Source organism: Solea solea, chromosome 3, assembly GCF_958295425.1.
Source record: "Solea solea chromosome 3, fSolSol10.1, whole genome shotgun sequence".
NCBI classification, from domain to species: domain Eukaryota; kingdom Metazoa; phylum Chordata; class Actinopteri; order Pleuronectiformes; family Soleidae; genus Solea; species Solea solea.
In genome coordinates, this window is record NC_081136.1 from 35,905,531 (window position 1) to 35,930,074 (window position 24,544).

The window sequence follows — 24,544 nt, forward strand, 5'->3', positions numbered from 1 at the left end:
TAAATTATATAATCCGAGTTTGTGTGAATATGCTGCAGTTACAATGTATTCACTGTTAATTCAACATTTCTCACAGTCAGCCAAATAGTTTTGGAAATTTGTAAATTAAATTTAAATTTCTCTTTTTAATTAAATCTTTTTATGTCGATTATTTTTCACTTGACCTTTGTGCGAGTGTGAAAATGTGGTCACTGCATTACTGACTCCACCCATGTGAGGCGCGCCGCTGATGTAAATGAAGCGCGCGCGCGAGTCGCTTACTGAGAAACTGCAGGTGTGAACGAACGACGCGAGTTACGACGCGCTGCCACTTCCTGTTTTTTGAAGAAACGGGTGAAAGTGTTTTCTTTATTTATTTATATATATATATATTTTACATCATTTACTTTTAATTCAATTCATATTTTTCTAAATCAAATGTTACCTCTTTCACCTGCTCTTAATCTGAGTCCAGGGATTAATAATCATTCACCTACATTAGCATAAGTGTCATCACACGTCGTGATAAAAGAACTCACAATGAGCTGATCGTGAGTTTTTGTTATTGGGGAAAATCAAAAATATTAGTCGTAGTAATTTTGTAAAATGTTTTTATGTGAATTCTTTTTTTTTTTTTTAAACACTACATTTTTAAAGTAATTCTTTGTAAAATTATGCTTTTAAAAAATGTTAACATTACATGAATATGTAAGTTGTGTTTTTTTTATTCAGTTACTTTTTTATCTTGTTGTAAAATGTGTAACTTTACAAATTGTGTTTTGTAAATTTTTTGCATTGTACATAATTACAACTTACAACATTTTTTTGTTAAGTTAGTCACTGTTTTTACATTTTTTTTCAGCATAACATTTTGTGAGAAATCCTCAGCTCATTTTTTAAACCTTTATTTAAAAATAATAATAAAAAACCAAAAAAATTTACTCTGAGTTTTATTTTGAAAATCCTGATTGTTTTTTTTGTCTTGCAGCAAGTGGAGGTCGATGGACAACAGTGTATGCTGGAGATCCTGGACACAGCAGGAACAGTAAGATCCGTCTCTGTCCAATCACAGATTCAGCTTTTAATTCAGATTTTACTACAAATCAAACGGAGTCATGCAGATAATTCCTCACTACGTTCTCACATGACATTAGATTTGATTATATAGAGAGATTTTGACAATTGGAAGCATTTCTGAGAGAATTATGAGACAATTTGTGTCCTCGCAGCATTCAGTTTGTCTCTGTTTACCTTTTCACCAAAGCAAAATCACTTTAAATCAAATTTAATTACAAATCTATGACATAATACAAGGACGTCCACATGCTTTAGGTCATGTGAGATGTTTGTATGTCTCTGACCGCCCGTCTCTGTCTCCGTCTCCGTCTCCGTCTGCAGGAGCAGTTCACGGCGATGAGGGACCTGTACATGAAGAACGGTCAGGGCTTCGCTCTGGTTTACTCCATCACGGCTCAGTCGACCTTTAATGACCTTCAGGACCTCAGAGAGCAGATCCTCAGAGTGAAGGACACCGAGGACGTACGACACACACACACACACACACATAGAGAAAATGAGTGATGCTGGTGTGATGTCATGTGATGCTGGTGGTAAACATGGCGTTGTGTCGCCGCAGGTGCCGATGATCCTGGTCGGGAACAAATGCGACCTGGAGGTGGAGCGAGTCGTGGCCAAAGAGTCCGGCATCGGCCTCGCGCGCCAGTGGAACTCCTGCGCTTTCCTGGAGACTTCGGCCAAGAGCAAGATCAACGTCAACGAGGTGACGTCACCGCCCATGTGATCACATTCATTTGAAAATTGCCGTGGGAATCATACACTGCCCCTTATATGGACATCCTGTGTGTGTTCATATTTACAGGCTTTATGACAACAATTGCTCATTTATGTTGTATTGACTTGTCTGTTTTGTGTCGTACGCCCGTTACTGTCCCACGTTAGTTCGTGAACGTGTAGCAACGCTGTTTTCATGTACGACGTACGGCAGAATGTGTTCTTCATATGGACCAGATTAGCTTGCAAAACGTCACAATAATGCTAATATTAACTATCGTAATCCGACTCTGGAAACTGGAACGCGCGCATCTGAGGTTTTGACGTCGATTTGGGGTTTTTTCTTCGGATCTTTAGAAACCAGAGCAGCTAATGTACGATATATATATTATACTCCATACTCCATAATGTTACACAACTTTGCTTGGCGTAAATTCCAAACTCCTGTGATTTTATATATTTTTAAATAGAAATCATGTATGATCTAAATATTAAATACTTTTTTGCAAATAAAATTTGAAAATACAATGAAACAAAAAAATTTTTTTCGATGAAATAGCAAACTTTTAGATTAACTTAGCAACATTCGTAAAGTTTCTGAAAACAAAAATATAAACTGAACTCAAGTCAGAAAGACATTGGCGACATGCCGATTCAATAAATAATAACTTTTTTTAATTCAGTTTTTATAAAAATGCCGTAAATCGCTCTAACCTCTAATTTGACGTCATTCTCAGTTCCGACACCAGAGGTCGCTGTTTCACCGACATTACACACAGCGGTTTCGTCTGCGTTTTTACGCACGTGTGTCAGTCGTAACGTTAGGTTTTTCGGATCGGGTTTGGCTCCAGTAGACGAATCAAAAGTATCTACATCATCTTTTTCGTAAATTTAAGATGTTTTCTCTTTGTAATTCGTAACTTGTGCGTGTTTATTGTTTGTGTGCAGATTTTCTACGACCTCGTGCGACAGATCAACAGGAAGAGTCCAGTCCCGGGCAAAACTCGCAAAAAGTCCACCTGTCAGCTTCTCTAATGACAGGTACGTTGTTCCGTTCACACTAATGTTTTCTCGCTGACTTTTTTTTTTTTTGTCGTGACTTTAACGAACTCTCGCACTTTTCCCTCCGCCCTCTAGTTTCCTGCTCACCTGACCGACAACCATCCAACCAACCAACCAATCACGGGACATCTTCCAGCTGGCCACGCCCCTTTAACATAGCCACATCATCATCAGCCACCACCTCTGACCTCTGTTACCACGACGACCACACCTCCTGCACCCCCACCCCCCCTCACGGAGACTGTTGCCGTGGCCACGTTTAAACCAAACATCAACAAAACTGCAGCGTTGATGATGACGAAGATGTTACTGCAGGAATTCGGGGGAATGGGGGGGAGGGGCGGAGCTGTTCAAACATCTGCCCAAATGTAAACTACGGTTCCCATCATGCTCTCTGCTTGGCCATTTTGCGCTGGGGGAGTGGCTTCTTGCTTTTATTTTGTTTTTAAATGTTTATTTTTTCTCTTTTTTTTTTTCACAGAGTCGCTCACTCCTTTGCCGTCGGCCATGTTGGTTCCGCTGTTACCATGGTGATATTGTAGCTAACATGGCTGACTGATGTGTGTGTGTGTGTGGCTCTGGTTGAACCTGTGGATTCATACAGTGATTCTTCTTCTTTATTATTATTATTATAGTGGTTATAATTATGATTATGTGTGTAAAAATATAAAATTAAGTTCATGTTTTTGTTTTTTTGGGGGGGTCCGGGGGGTTAGCATGCAGCAGGCGGGGCACCAGCTCACTGTGTTGTTAGCTTTGTGCTACATTGAGTTAGCTGACCACTTATCTTGTGAAAGGGATCGCTACCCTGCTAATTCACTGTTATTGACATGTTAGCCTAGCAGCTATTCAAGTGTATTGCCATTTGTGGTGTGTTAGCATACCCCTCAAAATGGTCATAGCACCTGTAAGTGTAGCTACCGTTCAAACCTGCTAGCGTTAGCCATCCGTCTTGCTAGACTTTAATGTGAAAGAGAAAAACAGTTAGCCGATTATGTCAGGGAATGCTAATGCTAATTTTTATTATTATTATTATTATTATGTTGAGATAGTTGTTGGCATTCCTTGCACAAAGAGGTGTATATTAGCTAATATTCCAGTGATAGCGTGAGCAGTCGCTAGCAATGCTAACACACGTCTTTACGGGAGTACTAGAATTGTTAGCATGTTCACATAAAATAGTGTTGTGAAGCCATCTTGTCAGGCTTCCAGTATGAGCCGCGTTGTTGTGGGATTGGAATGCTAACGGTGGCGCTCGTGTACTGGTTTGTGGAGAGCTTTAGCTGTGTTTGCTTTTTCTGTAAATAATTGTAAAAGTAACGGCTGCTGTTAGCCTGCATGCTAGCTAGCTTGTGGCGCCATTGAAATATAAATGCGATATTTTGTGTTTGTGCGCGTGGAGGGGAGGATGCTAATGCTAACAATTCTAGACTCCTAAAATGAACTAATAAACGGTAACTTCAGGCTAGCTGGTTAGCGGCACAGTGAGCTGACCTCTGACCTGCTGCTCAGGGCGGACGTGTTGCCTTTAAGACAGCAGACTCACACTGGTCCAGTACTTTTTGCTCTGTGTGTGTATGTGCGCGTGTGTGTGTGTGTGTGTGAGTAACTACAGTGAACCGGGTCCGTTTCTATGACAACCATTGGCCCGAGGCGGGGGGCGGGGGGGGGGGTGTATTGACATAGCAGGACAGCCAGCAAATGACGTTTCTGTTATTATTGATTTTATTAACAACACATTTAAGAGGAAAACACTGAGTTCTTTTTAACTAAACGCATTAAACTAAAATTTTACAGGAAAAAAATGAAGAGCATGCTCAGATCAGTAGGTGTCGTGTTCCATGCGCTAATTTTTATGCACATTTTCAATTTGTGCAAAAAAATCTTGTGTAAAAACACCAAAAAATATAACGTAAATGATATTTTTTACACTCGGTTGACCTGGAAAACCTGCGCTTTACTCACTGAGGAATGTTTTTTCACGACAAACCCAACCCTCTGGTGTTTAAACAAACAGTATGTGCTAATTTGACGTGACCTAAGTGTTATCGGAGACACGCCGGTGGTTTTCAGCGTAAATAATCTCATAAATATATCAGTATCATTGGCTAAGTTGAGACAAGAGGGGGCGGGTCTAGAAGGTGAAGCCACGCCCATGGGGGCATGGCCAGTGTTTGTTTGAAACGTGAGCGCGTGTACAGATGCTGTGTGTTCGGGCCAGTGACCTCTGTGAGTACTGCTGCCCAGTGTTGTACGAGCAGAAGCGCCGCAGTAGCACCGCGCGGTCATGTTCAGTCATGTAGCATGTTGTTGTTGTTGTTTCTGTCAGTACTCCGTCTGACCTCCAGGAGGTGCTGTGACAGTTTGCATGCCCCCGCAGAAGCTCACGCGAGAAGAGTATCATGACGGACGGATATTCATTCCAGTGTTTTTTTTTTGATAGTCGTGTGCAGTAAAAGTAAAGTTCGCAGAAAAAGCCAATGTTTTGTTGTTGTTTTAAAACGCCGAACGATTCTCGGTTTTCATAAAAAAGTATTTTGGGACGAAGTATAAAATTCACCTTTGCGCTTTTTTTGTTTGACTCGCATTCCAAGTATTACACAGCCTCATTATTGCCCCCCTGTGGCTGCACAGCAGATGACACCCAATCAGAAGTCGCGTTTTTTTTACAACAGAAACCTTTTCCCTGAGCTCAATGTTAATGGTGAGTTCCATTTGTCGTCAAAACTCAGAATTTCCGAGGTTGTATAGCTACGAAAGTCTAACAATGGCTAACCCACAATACGTTTGCGTCCATGTTTTTTCTTCTCAGCTTCGCAACTTGAACATGTCAAATCCAAAGTCGTGACCAGTTCTGACTTCCGACGTAAATTGAACACAAAATATTCCACAAATTGTGTCTTTTGTGAGAAAAAAAAATAGCCGACCAATAAATCATACAATCGTACGTTCTTCCTAGGCCACAAGGGGGCAGCCGTGCGTCTATTCTGTGCTCTAAAACAATATCCATTGAGTCAAGCGTAGGGTGAAACTTTGTGCTTCATCGCACGTTTTTTTTCCAAGTAACGTTTTGGCAAAGCATTATGGGAACACTTTGATTTCAAACCCCGCACTCTTTAGCATTTATAAGCAGAATATTGACTATATAAACACTGTGAAGATAAAAAAAGTATATAAGAATAACTCATAACGCGGCATTAGCAGAGCGTTAATCGTACTTAATGATATACAAATGTTCTTATTTTGTACCTTCATGCTAACCGAAATGCTAATTTGCTTGAAACAAACTTAATGAATATATAAGCCAACTATTAATATGAATAGAAAATATGTTTGATTACAGCTGTGCTATATCTGTCGTTATCAGTTATTCATTAAGTGGTTAATATATGATCATGAAATATGTAAATAATCTTCATAAATGCTACATTGATGCTGGTAAAAAAATTAAATGTTCCCAGTTTTTCCCGACACATTCCTGAACTGGAGTATTCCAGGGATGAGAATTCCTACCTTTGATTTTTCTCCCTTTTACTTTTTTAAAGTATAAAAGTCTCGGCCAATCAGACGTAAAGATGGCTGCAGCTGCGGCGACGCCCACTGCTGAGTCAGCATTTCTGCTTGATTCCCTTAAAAAGGTCCGACTTCCTGTGGCAGCTGCAGCCTCCTGGAATGATTGATTGATTGATCGATGAATGGATTAATTGATGATACTGATGACATCACTGACATGAATCTGCTTGTGTTTCTGTGTATCGGCATGACGACCAGTGAAATGTAAAAGTTGAGCCGATGACGTTTTCAGGTTCAGATCTCAGACGCGCTGTTTGTGAACTGGCATGAAAATTTTATTGAAAAATAATAAAAAATATTAATTATGATTTATGAAATGGTCTGAACTGGTTTTGACCACCGGCGAAAACCTGAAAACCACAGCAGCAGCAGTGGGGGAGGAGGGGGCGGGGGGAGGGAGAAGCCAAATGTAAAGTAAAAACTAAAAAGCCTTAAATGAATAAAAGTGGTGCAATTTTGTAACAGCAAACTGTGACGTGGTTTTATTCTGATTATACAAAGTAACTGTACTCAAACTATTTGCTTTTACTTCAGTAGAAGTATTTAAGTATCACAGTCCTGCAATACAATACTACATGGTAAGCTAACTAGCATAGACTAGTTTATAGTACAGTATATATATATATATATATATATATACATATATCCTATGCTAGATGGATGCAAGTTAGTTTACTGACTTGTATTTATGCTAATTAGCTTAGATAGATAGATAGCTTTTAAAATATAGATGCTAGTTAGATAACTATATTATATAGATCGCTTACTAGCATAGATGGATAGATGCTAGTTAGTTTACTGATTTATATATATATGCTAATTAGCTAGTTAGTTAGCTAACTAACTTAGGTAGTTTACACGCTTTCAATAGATGGATGCTAGTTAGGAAACTAGTTTAGATATATGCTAGTTAGCTAACTAGCATATATAGATAGATGCATGCTAGTTCAGTAACTAGCTATAGCTAAATATAAATGTAAATATAAACATCTATGTTTTGTGATATAATGTTTTCCTAAACCAGTGCATTAAAAAAGAAAATTAAGTTTCTCAAAAAAGAAAATAGAATTTTTTACTTAAAATCAGGAGAAAATGAAGCACACACTGATGCTGATGACGTCACGTATCTCTGTTGTAAGAACGCGCCTGCGCGTGATGACGTGTCGTCGTCATGGTAACGGCAGTGACTGGAGCAGCGGTAGGAGACGCGCGCCGCCGCCGGTTCTCTCGTTAAACCTCAGAACTCATGTAACCACCGTTAAAAAAGCAGCACGTTAACCGAGTGTATAATGTCACGTGGTGGTTACGTCGCGTTCGTGTGATGATGACTCAGCAGAGACGGCGCCATGACAGTCCGCTTCAAGGTAACAACACACACACACACACACACACAGGTGTGTTAGCATCAGGTTAGCCTAACAAACCGACGCTAACTGCCGCGCTGACGTCATGCTTACGTTTGTTCTGATTTAAAGTGGATTCAGGTTTAGTGAAGACTCTTTGGTTCCGGTTTACCGGACAGAAGTGGACTAGACTGCAGAGTCAGGACTAACGTGAGTTAATATGATCAGATAATCCGGCTAATCTGGATTAGAAACAACAGACAGACAGTTAGCCTGACGTCACAACGAGAGTTCAAATAAAAACAAACTTAATATGGCATTATATTTAAAAACAAATGCTGAGTCAGCAACTACGTTTATTTCCGTTTTACTGTTTGTTTGTTATTATTGTTAGCACATAGCTTAATGCTATGTTAACTGTTTAAAAATCAAATCATATTATTTACTGTTATTTAGACTCATATTTGATTAGTTTGGGATTGTATTAATATTTTTGCACGTTATTACAGTTATTACTGATATAAACATTAGTTTTTATGTGTTTTTACTATGCTCTATATCGTTTTTAAATGTTTTATTTATGTTTTATGCCTTCTAATTTTACCGTGAATGCGCTCTGTGAATGCCTTTGAGTTGAGAAAAGAAATAAAGTACAAAAAGTACAAAAAGCGAGCACAAAATACAATAACATGAATACAGAATACCACATACTACTAAAATAAATACACTAATTAAAAGTATTTACATTGACAGAAAATAAAGGGATGGTTTAGGTTAAAATAATCTAATCCCACTTTTTAAATCTGTCATGATTTGAATTGATTGGTAAAAGTATAAATTGAGTGTTATTTAAAACATGCACACATAAATATCATCATAACTTTAAGTTTGGGGTCCCAAAAAGAATTTCCCGCGACCCACGTGAGGGTCCCGACCCAGTGTTTGGGAACCAGCCTCGTCATCGGTGTCTCGTTGTGTTGGTGTTTCAGGGTCGGAGTGAATACCAGAGGAGCTTCGGCGTCTCCCGCTCCAGGAGCGCGTCTCCTCATCGCTGCCACCCAGTGGCCGGCCTACGCTCCGACCAGAACTGTGAGTTTTAAACAAAGATCAATAACGTCACATTATTGGCGTTATTATTCAATACTGGAGTACTTAAAACAAACTTGAATCATTTCCACATACACACGAATGGGAAACCGTTGAAAAAATGATCATAACCGAGCCCACTTTGGAGCTTCACAGTGTCGTCATAGTTTAACGTAGAGACGTGGTTGAAACTTCAAACGGGTCACAAGACTTGGGACTTTGGTCACCTAAATCAAAGTTTCGATACATATTACGGTTTTTAAACAATTGCAGAATAAGTTTTGTATTTTTTTAAGATTAGTGGCACACACAAGCTGATGTCTATGAAAATAATCACAAAAACTCTTCTCTTGCCCACAATTCCCAACCTACACAGACATTTTTTACATAAAAACGTTGCTATGGTTGTCGTCTAACCATGTGTGTTGTTTTCATTTTCATATAAATTGCATTTTTTTCTTAAAATCACCTAAAATCGCACCTAAAACCTCCCATTGCCTCCCATGTTAAAACTCAGCTTTGGAGTTTTTTAAAAATTCGAGACAAGGGTCATATTAAACCTGTCAATTCACAACCATTTTTCACAAATGTAAACGTGGGAGCTGCTGAAAGCCTCCCAACACTCACAAACCAAACATTTAATCTCTATCAACAGCCGTTCTTGAAATACGACTTTAAAACACATTGATTTATCCGTTTTTCACAGTTTTTGGACCATTTGAAACAGGTGTTTGGAAAGGGGAGGGGCTTGTACTCTCTTTTTTTTAAAGTTTTAAGGTTGATTCCTCAAAAATACTACTTTGTTTTGAAGGTCTGCCCAAATTGGCAGCAAGAATCTGACAAAAATAATAACTGACGTCCGTTAAAAAACTCTCTTATTGTCTCAGGCATCAGCAGAGAACCGGGTCTGCAGCGCCGCAGGAAGCTCAACCTTCACGGCCTCACTCGCTCCTGCTCGTCTCTGCTCGGTCCGTCACAGCCACAGCGCCCCCTACTTGAGCCGACCGCTCACAGAAATGGGCCCTCGGCGCCGCGTGTCGACGACAAGCGTAAGAAGAAGCTGCAAAAAAAAAGTTTGTTTTAGTTGAAAATTCGATGTGAAGTGTTTTCTTCTTCTTCTTCTTCTTCTTCTTCTTCTTCTTCGTCTTCAGCCTCGAACAGACGCTCCACTTCCCTCCAAACAGCTCCTCCTGCACCTCCTGCTGAACCCGAGGCTCCCTTACAGCCAGAGACCCCCACGGGACCGAGACCCGCTATGGAAGCAGAACCTCCTGGAGCAGAACCAGGATCAGCTGGAAAATCAGGTAAACACAGACTCAGAATATGTGGACACCATTTTTGTTTCTCAACCTGTGAGCGCCCCCTACAGCTGAGAACCAGCCTGAGGCTGCCAGTGGACAGTGGACACAAGGAAATGTTTTAGTTTGTAAAGCACTCACTCTCCCACACCAAAGCCCATAGAGAAAGTCAGTGATTTTAACATCACACACACACAGGAGCTGTTGATCCACTGCTGCCTCCATCACTAAGTTCAAATGTCTTATTTTGTCACGTCTGCATTAGAAATCCTCTGTTCAGATTCACCTCAGTGACACAGAGTGACCACACGAGGCAGCAGCAGACCAGCAGCTCCTCTGTCCTCGTGAGCTAAAATCACTGGTTTTCTCTATGGGGTTTGGTGTGGGAGAGTGAGCGGTTTACAACCTTCAGTTTCAGGCTGTTTGTCAGCAGCAGGGGGCGCCACAGCACAGCTGTGAATGTGTCAGTGCCTCATACAATTGCATTTGAAGAAAACCTGAACTATGCCTTTAAAGTAACACTTACCATATCTTTTAAAAAGCCTGAACTGTCTCTTTACTGATTAACATGATTTTAACTGTTCTGTTTCCTCAGCTAAGCCCCGCCCCACTCAGCCTGACAGCCAATCACAGCCCGACCGCCCTCTGACATCAGCAGCACCTGACGAACAGCGGCCGTCGGCCAGTCAGGTGAGCCGCCTCACACCCGTGTGTCACACAACACAACACAACACACGGTTTGATTGACGGGAAACTCCCCCCCCCCCCCGCCCCCTTGTGCCGCAGGAGGAGCACGCTCTGTGTTGGAGGGCGGGGCTTAGGTCTGCAGGTCAGAGGTTGGCAGGTCAGAGGTCAGAGTACCACAGGCAGTACAGCTCAAAGAAACCTGTGACCTCAGCTTCACCTTTACTGAGTGCAGAGAAGGTAAACTGCAGTTCAGCTCTGTGTCCACCAGGTGGAGGCAGAGTGTTCATTATGATGTTCTTCATGTGGCCGGTGATGATGTTGATGTTATGGCTGCTCTGACCTGTGACCTGTGACCTTTGACCCTGCAGGTGATGTACTCCAGCAGCAGGTCTGTCCCGCCCTTTAAGAAAAGCACAGTTCCCATGGAGACCGAGTATCGGCGCAGCTTCCAGGGCATGGCTCCTCCCACTGGGCCCCGCCTCCGGAAACATCTGGAATATCAGCGAATCCCATTGTTCCACACGTACATGGTGTGTGTATGTGTGTGTCTTTGTACGTGTGTGTGTCTTTGTATGTGTGTGTGTCTTTGTATGTGTGTGTATGTGTGAGAGAGTGTCTTTCTGCACGTGTGTGTGTGTGTGTGTCTTTGTACGTGTGTGTGTGTGTGTGGCTTTATATGTGTGTGTGTGTGAGAGAGTGTCTTTCTGCACGTGTGTGTGTGTGTGTGTGTGTCTTTGTATGTGTGTGTGTGTCTTTGTATGTGTGTGTGTGTGTGAGTGTCTTTGTATGTGTGTGTGTCTTTGTATGTGTGTGTCTTTGTATGTGTGTGTCTTTATGTGTGTGTATGTGTGAGAGAGTGTCTTTCTGCACGTGTGTGTGTGTGTGTGTCTTTGTATGTATGTGTGTGTGTGTGTGTGTCTTTATATGTGTGTGTGTGTGTGAGAGAGTGTCTTTCTGCACGTGTGTGTGTGTGTGTGTGTCTTTGTATGTGTGTGTGTGTGTCTTTGTATGTGTGTGTGTGAGTGTCTTTGTATGTGTGTGTGTGTGTGTGTGTGTCTTTGTATGTGTGTGAGTGTCTTTGTATGTGTGTGTGTGTGTGAGTGTCTTTGTATGTGTGTGTGTGTGTGTGTCTTTGTATGTGTGTGTGTGTGAGAGTGTCTTTCTGCACGTGTGTGTGTGTGTGTCTTTGTATGTGTGTGTGTGAGAGTGTCTTTCTGCACGTGTGTGTGTGTGTGTCTTTGTATGTGTGTGTGTGAGTGTCTTTCTGCACGTGTGTGTTTGCCCATTTGTATGATTTATGTATAAGAACGTTTTAAACATTTCAGATCAATAAAAAGAGGAGGGAGGAGTCTCATAAGAAGCACCGCCCTGCAGATGATGTCACGCCCCCTCCTCCTCAGGTGCAGAGACGACGCAGGTGTGTGTTTCTCTGTGTGTGTGTGTGTGTGTTACAGCGTGTCACAGTGTGTGACAGTGACTGTGTTCATGGCGTCGTCTGTGTGTCTGACAGGAAGTTGACAGAGTATCAGTCCAGCTTTCACTCTCCTCCTGACAGAACACCAGAGAAGGGCGGAGCCACGGACGGCCACGACCCTCAGGTTAGACTGTTGTGTGTGTGTGTGTGAGAGAGAGAGAAACTGACTAATGAAGCGTTGTTTCCCTGAAATAAAGCTCTGTGGTTTTACTGCTGACACTCAGTACTCAGGTTTTCCATCATGAGCAAAACACACACACTCTCTCTCTCTCTCTCTCTCTCTCACTCACTCACTCACTCACTCACTCACTCACTCACTCACTCACTCACACACACACACACACACACACACACACAACTGATTAATAAACTCCTTCATGCTGAATCTAAATCATTTGAAGACGTTTCTAAATTCACTCACTCTCTCACACAAAACGAAAATCAGTGATTTTAACATCACAGCACACAGGAGCTGCTGGTCTAATGCTGCCTCGTGTGGTCACTTTGTGTCACTGAGGTCAATCTGAACAAAGGATTTCAAACAAATTCATAACTGAACACGTTTGAACTGAGTGATGGAGGCAGCAGTGGATCAACAGCTCCTGTGTGTGTGTGTGTGTGTGTGTGTGTGTGTGACGTTAAAATCAGTGATTTTCTCTATGGGCTTTGGTGTGGGAGAGTGAGTGGTTTACAAACTTCAGTCTCACAGTGAGATAAAGACGTTCTGTAGATGTCGCAGATTTAAACTGATGCAAGTCTTTAGTTAAGTGGTTAAAATCGACAAAAAAAACAAACAAACCACAAAATGTTCTGAATGAAAACCTCAAGAAAAGATCAAAGTTCCAAATATGTCAATAAGACCTCGAGCGTCTCGTTTGCTGTCAGTTCTGGTAAATCCAGCAGTGACCTGACCTCGACCCCAGTCCAGATCCTGGTTTACCCCCGACCCGTTTTTTTCTAAAGCTGAACCTCTGTCTGAACCTGAAGCAAACCTCAGGTCTGTTGTGAGTCTGTTGTGAGTCTGTTGTGTGTCTGTTGTGAGTCTGTGAAATCTGCAGCATTTTAAACAACACTGAGTCACTGGAATGGAGAACAAGTCAATGTCATGATGTCACTTCCTGTAAACCTCTTCTCCATGACAACAGTCGTCATGGTGAAATGATATCAAAATTAAACAGACTTTTTTTTCTTTTTGTTTGTTTGTTTGTTTTTGGACACATAGTTACTTGGAGTGAAAGAAACACACATTTAGTTCCTCAACCAAAGACTCATTTAAGACTTTAATTATGAACAAGGCCTTTGCAAAAATCTCAATTTAACAGAAATGCATCACGATAATTATCAATATCGAGTTTTGTTGAGTTTGCGATGTTTTTCCGTCTCCAGGTGACGGCGCTGCGTCGGCAGGCCTCGTCGTATCGCTGCCGCGCCTGGGGCGCCAACTTCTCCAGAGGTCACCTGGGTCAACTGAGGTCGCAGCAAAACGCTCTGTGGGAGCCGGAGGACGCCACCGACTCTGACCCGACCTCTCCTCGGCTGACCTTTGACCTCTGCCAGGAACCAGACAGCCACAGTTCGCCCTGTGTGGAGGCCCTGGACCTGCACAGGTGTGTGTTTGTGTGTATGTGTTTTTTGTCTCTAAAATATCAAAAAAACTGTGTTTTTTGTGTCAAAATTGACAGAAAACTGTATTTTTTGTGTCCAAACTGACAAAAATCTGTATTTTTTGTGTCAAATTGACAGAAAACTGTTTTTTGTGTCAAATTGACAGAAAACTGTATTTTTTGGGTCAAAATTGACAGAAAACTGTATTTTGTGTGTAAATTGACAGAAAACTATTTTTTGTGTCTAAATTGACAGAAAACTATTTTTTGTGTGTACATTGACAGAAAACTGTGTTTTTTGGGTCTAAATTGACAGAAAACTATTTTTTGTGTCAAAATTGACAGAAAACTATTTTTTGTGTCAAAATTGACAGAAAACTGTGTTTTTTGGGTCTAAATTGACAGAAAACTGTGTTTTTTGGGTCTAAATTGACAGAAAACTATTTTTTGTGTCCAAACTGACAAAAATCTGTATTTTTTGTGTCAAATTGACAGAAAACTGTATTTTTTGGGTCAAAATTGACAGAAAACTGTATTTTTTGTGTCAAATTGACAGAAAACTGTTTTTTGTGTGTAAATTGACAGAAAACTATTTTTTGTGTCTAAATTGACAGAAAACTATTTTTTGTGTGTACATTGACAGAAAACTGTGTTTTTTGGGTCTAAATTGACAGAAAACTATTTTTTATGTCAAAATTGACAGAAAACGGTGTTTTTTGGGTCTAAATTGACAGAAAACGGTGTTTTTTGGGTCTAAATTGACAGAAAACGGTGTTTTTTGGGTCTAAATTGACAGAAAACTGTATTTTTTGGGTCTAAATTGACAGAAAACGGTGCTTTTGATGTGCTGTTGTCACTGATTTGATCGCTGCCACACACGTGTGTTTTCTCTCCACAGTGGCTCCAGTAAGATGTCGTCTGTCACGGGCTCAGGAGAAATAAACAACAACACAAACAAAAACATGCAAACAAAAGCACAAACACCTGTGAGTCCTCCAGCAGAACGACACACGGCGTGGGAGGAAGAAGAAGAAGAAGAAGAAGATACAGACGAGTGAGTTTCTCTCTTCACATTCTGTTCTTTAATGTGAACATTAAACACATTTTTACTTTTATAAATGAATGAATTCTTGGATTTAAAGCTGTAGTGTCTGTGTGTGTGTGTGTGTGTGTGTGCAGGGAGGAGGGAAGATTACCGACACCGGTGCTGAAGATGAGACCAGTTCAGAGAACTCACCATGACCTCACCACACCAACCACAGGTAAACACACACACACACACACGCACACAGACAGACACACAGACAGACACACACATGCACACAGAGAGTTCACATTTTAGTCCAAACATTAATCAGAGCCTCAGAAGACGAGCTCTTTTCACGGCGGCCATTTTGAGACATTTCAGCAGGAAAAGCACATTCAAGCAGTTTCAGGGAGTGAGTGAGTGAACACATGAATGAATGAATGACATCAGTTCATTTTCAGTCTGTTTGTTCTACAATATGGTTCTTGTCCTCTGTTTGTCCAGCAGGAGGCGCCATACTCGTGGGAAAACAGGTATGACATCATCAGATCCCTGTATGACATCATCGCTTCACTGTATGACATCATCGCGTCGCTGTATGACATCATCACATCACTGTATGACATCATCACGTCACTGTCTGCGTCTCCAGAGGTGTGGATCAGCTGTTTCCATGGCAACATGGCCGGACCCCGCAGTCAGGAAGATAGAGGCGTGGCCTGAGAATGACCACTCCCTCCGTCCATCACCCGGCCCCTCCCCTGACCACAAACTAGCCTCGAAACCAGTCGGGGTGAAACAAACTCCTCCTCCCCCCATGGCTCCGCCCCCTCTGGTCACTCCCGCACTGCATGGCATCCAAGGTAAACTGAGGAGCGCCGACTTCCAACACAACGGTGAGTGAATGACTGAATGAATGAGATAATTAATAAATAAATAAATCTATGAATTATTGATGAATGTGTGAATTACCAACCAAACCAACAAATGAATGAATGAACCAACAAACGGATTAATGAATGAGTGACGTGTCCCTGTCCTATCAGGTGAATGAATGAGCAGAAGAACACATGAATGACATGTCCCTGTCCTCTCAGGTGAATGAAAGAGCAGATGAACACATGAATGACATGTCCCTGTCCTCTCAGGTGAATGAATGAGCAGATGAACACATGAATGACATGTCCCTGTCCTCTCAGGTGAATGAATGAGCAGATGAACACATGAATGACATGTCCCTGTCCTCTCAGGTGAATGAATGAGCAGATGAACACATGAATGACATGTCCCTGTCCTCTCAGGTGATCTGGGTCTCAGGTTCAGGGAGCGTCCGTGTTCAGGTGGAGGTTTTGTCTCTGATGAAGGTAAAAAAACTATTTTTATTTACAAATGAAACTTTATTATTTTATATTATTGTCATTAACTCTCTCTCTCTCTCTCTCTCTCTCTCGCCCTCGTTGCCCAGACGACCGTCTCTCTGTGATGTCATGGCGTTCCGCAGCCTCGTTCTCCGCGGCGTCCGGTGTCCTGGAGCGCGCTCTCAAGAGACGGGAGAACTTCTGGGGGAAGAGATGACACCGCCCCCCTTGTCGCCATGGAAACAGTGTGTTTTTTGTAGAGAGTTTGAATAAATTAGTTTAATTATTTTAAATAGAGATCATTTTATTGTTTATTTTTATAGATGTAAAAAGAAGTTTTGTATTAGATGTTTTTTTTAAAAACAATGTAAAAGTTGTGTAATTTTTAGAATCAACTCGTGTTTGTTTGTTTGTTTGTTTACAAACTGATTTAAAAAATCACGAAACAAACAATTCTCAGTTTCGTAATTTTTCCTTAAAAACACAGCAAAAATTCAACAAATCTTCACCAGTTAACAGTAAAATTTGCAGTGGGTGTGTCCAACACGTGCTGCAGGAGACTTCGCAACAACACACGCTAATGTGGCCAAATCTTTTTCACCTAAAAATTTAAATCGTCTTTGTCGCGACACGTAAAATATTCCCCACTGAAAAAAACCTGCACAGAAGGAACTGTTTTTCATTCGTCCCGTTGAAGTGGTCGAACCGATGAAGAAATCGCGAATACCGCACACAAATAAAGAAACGGACGCGTTGGTTTATCAGGAATGGGCCCAGGATGGAACCATGAGGAACTCCAGAATCACATGAGTTTTTTTGTTGTTATTTTTTAGTAATCCTTGTAAATAATTTGCTTTGAACGCATTCAAATAGGATTAACTTGCTAAATATCACATAAAACCCTTCATTTTTTCACTATATTTATATCGTGAACCAGGACGCGTGGACATATCAAACTACCAACAACTGATAACAACAAAAGCTAACTATATTTATGACAAACAGTTAGCTCCGCCCCCTCCTCCTTCATGTCTGATACAACATTTAAGTTGTTTTATCGCAAGTTTTCTATTGTTGGTTTTAACGACGTGAATCTTTCAATTTCAAACATCCGTGACTCGAACGACCGAAGCTAATGTCACGCCCGCTATCGTACGCTCTCAAGAGTCGTGTTTGGCGTTAAAGTAGCGTGCTGCAACTTTGTTGTTTTTTTTACAATGTTTAAATCCACAGGTTTACGTCATTCAACTGGTAATTAACAGAAAACACACACACACAGATTAACCACTAAACTTTTCCCATTACACACACTAAACAAACACACACACACACAATGTTGAGCGTGAATTCCCCCTCGTAACAATATAACGACAAGAACAAACAAAAGTAAAGCCATGGTTACACCTGGACTCAAAGCTCCAGGTCAAAGGTCAGCACACCAAACACTTTTATTCACATTAATACACATAATATTTAACATTTAATAAACATTACGCTCAAAATACAGACATTAAAAGAACGACAGTTACATAAATTAGCCAAATTATATATAAAAAAAAATCCACAATAAATATAAATGTACGAGTATTTGAGAGATTTGAATGTCTTTTTATTATTTAACGTGACTTTTAGAGACAGAGTCACAGAAATATCGCAACTACACAAATTAAGTTAATATCAGGTTTAGATTGAAGAACTTTTTATTTAGAAGACGTTTAAATGAGTTAATTTATGCAATTTAGTAACAAGACTGGGAATAATTTGCTGGTAAAAAAACAAACAGTTTTAACCCAAAACTCAAAGTTAATCTGCAAATTTAGACCAAATTCTAATGGGTTATTTAAAAATGCTGGCTTTTGTTGAACTCATTAAAGGCAGAAAAAACCTTCCCTCTTCACCTGTGGTTACTTCCTCTCCGTCATGAAGTGGTTGCTCCACTTTTGATCTTCTTCGCGTGTCATGAGTAACATTTTTGCTTTTATGATGATTTGATTTACACAAAATAAATCAGCAAAAAAAAAAAAAACCTAACGGTGACAGTGGAAACAGTGGTGTCGTGTTAAAACAGCTTTGATCCTGTACCCCCCCACCACACACACACACACACACACACACACGTCACACAACAAGAAGGTAAGGGAAAAAGTCAGTTCATCATTTTACTAAGTGCAATGTTAAGTAATATCGGAAACAACAGGGACAAAAACTGTTGAACCTAAAAAAAAAGTTTGAAAACTGTTGTTCTGCGAGAAATGTACATTCTCAATCCCAATTTTTAGTTCCTCTTCATTTTGTAAGTTTAGCGCCCGTCTAGAGTAAAATGTAAAAAAATCGTACATGAATAACGAAACTGGGGTTAGTTTTTATGACAGTTGGTTTATCGGAAAAAAGGACCCAGGGTAGAACCATGAGGAACTCCACAATGTTTCTGTTCGTCCAGCACTTTGTCGCAGTTTGACAACAGAACTTCTTGGTGCCATTACTGAATAGTCTGTATTCCCTTGAATGTCCATCAGGGGGCGAATCTACCGTTTGCTATGTAATGCTACAAAAACCTAAAGGTCTTAATCTAAATTTTTAGCACTTCTTTAAGACAGCATGGCGACCATTTTGTAAAAGAGAGTCTGATAGCTTAAACGTAAAAATCGGAACCAAATAAGGAAACTGGGGTTTATGAGAGATCGGAAAAGGACTCCAGAATTTTTCTGTTTGTTTCTTTAAATATATATACATCTCAATCTTAATCTTTTTTTAGCTCTTCTTCAATGCAGCACAGTGGCCATTTTGTAAATGATGTTACATTTCTAACATTAACACACTTCCCCCGTCAGTCCTAATGCTCTCAGTAAGCTCCACCCCCTTGCTTCTATCCCAGCACCACCCTCTCATCTAAATATGTTTTCTTCTGATTTAAAACAAAACCTGTTATGGCACTGAACTTCAAAACCTGATTTTTTTTCTGGGGTTCCTCAAGGTTCAATGCTGGGACCATTTTTTTTAATAAATCCTTCAAATAAAAAAACCTGTCATTATTTTCTTCTAGGTTCGAGCTTCGTGATGGACGTTAACATGGTTGTCAGACAGATTAAAGATTAAATTCCTGTTTTTTGTAAATAATCCGAGCTGCTTTTTTTATTTCAGTATTTTAATGTCGCTTCATCAACAGAATAATTTCTTTCCTCTATTGCAGAAAATCTGAAACTAGTGATTGAGACATTAACTTATCAGGAAAATTATCTTGAGTTCTTTTCGCAACTGGCAGAGTAGCCCCCTGGTGGCACACTGCTATTACTGATATCCAATTCTATCACTGATAGGAAAAGTCAAAATCAAAAAAACATCTTGTTGTATAGTCGAAAAGACCACTAACCAGGGGATAATTTAGGGGGCGGGGCTATGGAGTGATTGACAGCAGGTGTTAGGCACATCCTCTCAATCTCAGTAAATTCCATCCCTCGCTTCAGTCTCAGCTTCCAGGTGCAACGAACCCATGATGAATTTGGACAAACCAGAGAGAGGTCATCACTCTGGAGTTCCTCAGGGTTCCATTCTGGGCCCGTTTTTTTTTTTTTAACGCCAGTTTCCCCGTAATTCTTAACGTTTTTTTCTGGTTCAATGACGACATCTACAGGCATCGCAATTATTTTAATCTGCAGATATAATAATTGTTATTATTTATAATAAAAAGTGAGATTAACGTGGATTAGTAGTTTGGGATTTTTCATTAGTTTTGAAAAAATGGATTTTGTCAATGTTTAGTTTTTGTGTTAATTTTAGTTGATTAGTATTTGCCAGGTGCAAGACTCAAAAAGGTCATAATATGTCATCTTCATAAGAACCCAAAAGGTTTATTTATTAATGAAATTTGTTTTGTTTGTTTTTATTTTATTTCTTCAGTTTAAATATTCATTATTTGCTCAGTTTGCAATAACCTCGACTGCCTGGAGTATTTCTGGCAATTCTTTACGTCCCTTTTGTCGTTCAATGTACAGAACAAGTCCAGCGTGACATCGTTTCTCCGCGTGAGGGAACTTTATTTACACGCACACACCCGGACAATAGAAGAGGAAGTGATGTCACAGGAGGAGAACAAAACGCTGCTTTTTGCAAATTTGATGACAAACGTTTATTTTGTCGTCACACTTTGACTTAAAGTTAATTTCCTCTTTGTGTAAGTGACAGTAAACACACACACACACACACACACACAATGATGACCTGTGTGTGTGTGTGTGTGTGTGTTGGGGTTTTTCTGCTGGTTATTTGTCCTACATTTCTGCAGAGGGGGCGGAGGATGGATGAGTATAAAGAGAGACGGGTCGCCGAGACGACTTCACACAACCTCTGCTCACACAGGTGAGCGCACACACACACACACACACAGACACACACACACACACGCACACACACACACACACTGATCAATGTTTCTTTGACTCATCGTCTGTTTCTCTTTCTTCAGGTTAAAACTTCTTCAAACTTTTCTCGCTCCCTCGCCTCTCACAAAGATGAAGCTCGACCTGGTTGCCATGGTTACCTCCTCCTCAACCTCCATTCGCTCAGTGACCACCAAGCTCCTCCCCCTCCTCCTGCCGCTGCTGCTGATTGGTTGGTTGGAGCAGGCGGCGGCTCATCCTGCGGACCGAGCGCTGAGTCCACCGCTGCGGAGCGGGGAAACGTACACGGCTGTTCATGAAGTGTCCAGACATGTGAGTGTCCAACTAACTAACTAACCAACTAACTAACTTACTCATTTGTAGACTTTACTTTGTATGTAACTGACGACTAACCAGTTTACTTACTCAGTTGTTTAAGGAGTTAACTGGTGTAGTCGCTTTGCTTAATAAATGTGCTAACTTAGTGAGTTTATTCGTCAACTAGTTTAGGTAGTGAATGTACTCATTTGCATACACAAATTCAGTTCAGTTCACTTATTTACTAGTTTACTTTGTAACTAACGAACTAACTATCATTAAGTTTTGTTATTTACTCACTTAGTTGAGTTATTTACCCAGTTTAATATTAACTTTTAACTTATTACGTCAACTTACTAACGTACTTAATTATTGAGTGTCAAACTAAGTTTACCCATTTACAAGTTTACTTTGTGAGTTCAGCCAACTAACTCCCAAACTCAGTAAGTTCACTTATTTACTAGTTTCACTAACTCACAAACTCAGTACGTTTACTTATTTACTAGTTTAACTAACTCACAAACTCAGTAAGTTTACTTATTTACAAGTTTAACTAACTAACTAAATAGAGTTTACACAAGTTTAGGCTTGTGTGGTTAACGCCTCTCTCTCTCTCAGGCTCAGAGTTTGGAGAAAGACGACGACTCCAGCGTCAGACTCCACGCCCGCATCGGCGCCGACCAGGTAGGCTCCTCCCCCCCACGTCGTTATCCACCACTGTGACGCTCACCATAAACCTACCCTCTGACCTCTGACCTCTGTGACTCCTCCCCCCTCCTCAGGACCACATGAAGGTCTGCTGCCTCCACGCCAACATCCTCAACTATTACCTGACCAACATCCTGTGTCACCGTCACGAGCAACATCCCAAGATGCTGCGCGTGAAGATCGACCTGAGCCGAGTCAGCGACGACCTGCAGGCGCACGGCTGTGTGAGTGTGTGTGTGTGTGTGTGTGTGTGTGTTGTGTTTTCACACGTGTGTCGCCGCCGCCGCCGCCGTCGTTGTGGTCGATCTTATCTTTGTGTGGTGAAGAGAAAGCGAGCACAGATTAAACTGATTAAATCTCTCTCTCTCTGCAGAATGTGACTCACTACCACGATCATCATCACGCCGTGGAGTTTCGCAGGAAACTCGCAAGTGTAAGTTTTTACAAATTCAGCCTCTGACCCCGCCCACCAAACCCCAGAGAGACAATCAGTGATTTTAGCTGCGGGGACACAGGAGCTGCTGGTCGACTGCTGCCTCGTGTGGTCACTTTGTGTCACTGACGTTAATCTGAACGAAGGATTTCAAAAGCCGAACTTTACAAAATAAGACATTTGAAGTTAGTGATGGAGGCAGCAGTGGATCAACGACTCCTGTGAACTCCTGTGTGCTGTGACGGTAAAATCCCTGGTTTTCTCTGTGGGCTTTGGTGTGGGAGAGTGAGCGCTTCACAAACCAGCTTCACGTTTGTTTTTTACGTTAAAGAAAACAAACAAAAATGTTTGTGTATTTTACGTTTGAGTCGTTTTCTCATCCCTCGCTCTCTCTCTCTTTGTTTCAGATGGAGGGCGAGCGAGGCATCAACAAAGCCGTGGGCGAGATCGACATCCTGTTTACGTATTTGTCCGATTACTGCGTCCACAACAAGAACAACACCGCTAACGCCGCTAACGCCGCCGCGCTCTGACGCCGCTAGCGTTGTTTTTATTTATTTTTATACGTCGACTTTCATACTTTAATTTATTCACTTATTTAAATTAACAACATATTTAACATTTTTTTTTAAATATTTATAGACAAAGTTATTGATCGATTTATTGATCAGAGTTTGAATAAGCGATCACTTTGTTATCGGTTATTGATCTTGTTGCCATTTTATGGCCGTGTCAGTGTTACAGTGTTGATGATGTCACAGACTGTGTTTGCCACCGTCACCTGGGTATCAATAAAGTTTGCTTTGAATATGAAAGTTAAACGAGCAGTACTGTGTTTTTTTATGAAAATATTTAAAGAATCTTTTTTTTCAGAATTTATTTTACAAAATATAGAAAATATGAATAAATTATGAAATGAAATTGAAAAAATGTCCTCCTCCCCTCACCTCCTTGTCTCACCTCCTTCCCTCACCTCCTTGTCTCACCTCCTTCCCTCACCTCCTTGTCTCACCTCCTCTTCTCCTCTGATGTGTTTGACCTCAGTGACCTTTGACCTCACGATGACAGATCAGTGATGCGTTTAATGACCTTAATGAAAATAGGAGTTACTTTGAAGAGTTGAATCGATGTTTTTAGACAAATTTAAACTGCACTTTTTATTAATGTTTAATTTATTTATAATTTATTAATGAACAGATAAACTGTTGATTCTCTAAATGAGAAACGTGTGCGTCGGCGTTTTCTGAACAGGAAACAGGAACTGAGCGAGAGTTCGTCGTCGTGGGTGTCGACGTTTTGATTTGAGTCACAGTTTTTTTTCGTGACCTTTAATAAACGGAGAAAACGTTTGTTTGTGAAACTCTTTATTTGAATGTTGTTTTTGCTAAACTACACTCGTAAAAGTGTGATTTTAAATAAACTCACAGTGAAGTAAATAAAGACCTTGTTGAATAAAGTGATAAATCGCTCAGTAAATGTTAAAATAATTTGATTTAATTAAAGTTGAACTTTAGTGACGTTAACTTTGATTTAGATTAAATGAAATATAAGTGAGAAAGTTACATTTAGACTTGTTAAAATGTCATTTTATATCATTAAAGTCTACTTATTTAAGTTACATTCAATTTGAATCTAATCTAATCTTCATATATGTGTATATATACACACATATATGTTTATATATATAAATATATATATGTGTATATGTATGTATATATATATGTGTATATATGTATATATATATACATATATGTGTATATGTATGTATATATATATACATGTATATATGTGTATATATATATACACACATATATGTTTATATATATAAATATATATATGTGTGTATATATATACATACACATATATGTGTATATGTATGTATATATGTGTATATATGTATATATATACACATATATACATATATGTGTATATGTATGTATATATATATACATGTATATATGTGTATATATATATACACATATACACACATATATGTATATATATACACATACTCCGTCTGTGGAGACACTCCAAAGACACAGACAAGTGTCAATATGAATGAAATCAGTTGTAATTATTGATTTGATCAGTTTAGATCTTATCTATGATATTATCTGTCTCTCTCACACACACACGCGCACACACACACTCACACTCACACACACACACGCACACACGCACACTCACTCACACACACACGCACGCACACACACACACACTGAAACCAAACCTTCATGTTTAAAGTAGGTAAGTAGGTTTTAATGGAGCTGTGGTTTCTGCTTTATAGGTCAGTGTGTGTGTGTGTGTGTGTGTGTGTGTGTGTGAGTGTGTGCGCGCGTGTGTGCGTGTGTGAGTGTGTGTGTGTGTGTGTGTGTGTGTGTAAATGTGCTCAGTCAGTCTTGGAAAGTCGAACGAGAAAGACTTGAT

General features: G+C 40.3%; 3 protein-coding genes across 3 annotated transcripts in view; all 3 read left to right on the forward strand.

Annotated features, from left to right (window-relative positions):
• LOC131456385 (ras-related protein Rap-1b) overlaps positions 1 to 6,713 on the forward strand; it is a 12,673-nt gene extending 5,960 nt beyond the window's left edge. The window contains exons 4-8 of the mRNA XM_058624674.1: positions 968 to 1,024; positions 1,378 to 1,518; positions 1,616 to 1,759; positions 2,719 to 2,811; positions 2,908 to 6,713. Coding sequence (XP_058480657.1) covers positions 968 to 1,024; positions 1,378 to 1,518; positions 1,616 to 1,759; positions 2,719 to 2,805 — 429 coding nt within the window. The 3' untranslated portion in view covers positions 2,806 to 2,811; positions 2,908 to 6,713. The remainder of the gene's footprint in view (positions 1 to 967; positions 1,025 to 1,377; positions 1,519 to 1,615; positions 1,760 to 2,718; positions 2,812 to 2,907) is intronic.
• Positions 6,714 to 7,583: 870 nt separating this feature from the next.
• Positions 7,584 to 16,677, forward strand: mdm1 (Mdm1 nuclear protein). The gene is made up of 16 exons (XM_058624687.1): positions 7,584 to 7,769; positions 8,738 to 8,837; positions 9,722 to 9,883; positions 9,986 to 10,138; positions 10,728 to 10,822; positions 10,919 to 11,056; positions 11,188 to 11,349; positions 12,145 to 12,236; positions 12,330 to 12,417; positions 13,680 to 13,900; positions 14,796 to 14,951; positions 15,077 to 15,159; positions 15,432 to 15,457; positions 15,577 to 15,820; positions 16,226 to 16,288; positions 16,390 to 16,677. The coding sequence occupies exons 1-16, from the start codon at positions 7,752 to 7,754 to the stop codon at positions 16,497 to 16,499; spliced, it is 1,911 nt and encodes a 636-aa protein (XP_058480670.1). The 5' UTR covers positions 7,584 to 7,751; the 3' UTR covers positions 16,500 to 16,677.
• Positions 16,678 to 16,865: 188 nt separating this feature from the next.
• il22 (interleukin 22) lies at positions 16,866 to 22,893 on the forward strand. Its single transcript, XM_058624657.1, has 6 exons — positions 16,866 to 20,638; positions 20,745 to 20,991; positions 21,595 to 21,660; positions 21,759 to 21,908; positions 22,058 to 22,117; positions 22,525 to 22,893. The coding sequence occupies exons 1-6, from the start codon at positions 20,493 to 20,495 to the stop codon at positions 22,648 to 22,650; spliced, it is 795 nt and encodes a 264-aa protein (XP_058480640.1). The 5' UTR covers positions 16,866 to 20,492; the 3' UTR covers positions 22,651 to 22,893.
• The last annotated feature ends 1,651 nt before the right edge of the window (positions 22,894 to 24,544 follow it).

Excerpts from the sequence above, each read along its gene's own strand:
- mdm1 (XM_058624687.1), top strand. Across the intron at positions 12,237-12,329 it reads CAGGTGCAGAGACGACGCAG|GAAGTTGACAGAGTATCAGT; the intron begins GTGTGTGTTTCT and ends TGTGTCTGACAG. Across the intron at positions 12,418-13,679 it reads CGGACGGCCACGACCCTCAG|GTGACGGCGCTGCGTCGGCA; the intron begins GTTAGACTGTTG and ends TTCCGTCTCCAG.
- il22 (XM_058624657.1), top strand. The coding sequence starts at position 20,493 with ATGATGACCTGTGTGTGTGTGTGTGTGTGTGTTGGGGTTTTTCTGCTG. Across the intron at positions 20,639-20,744 it reads CACAACCTCTGCTCACACAG|GTTAAAACTTCTTCAAACTT; the intron begins GTGAGCGCACAC and ends CTCTTTCTTCAG. Across the intron at positions 20,992-21,594 it reads TTCATGAAGTGTCCAGACAT|GCTCAGAGTTTGGAGAAAGA; the intron begins GTGAGTGTCCAA and ends TCTCTCTCTCAG.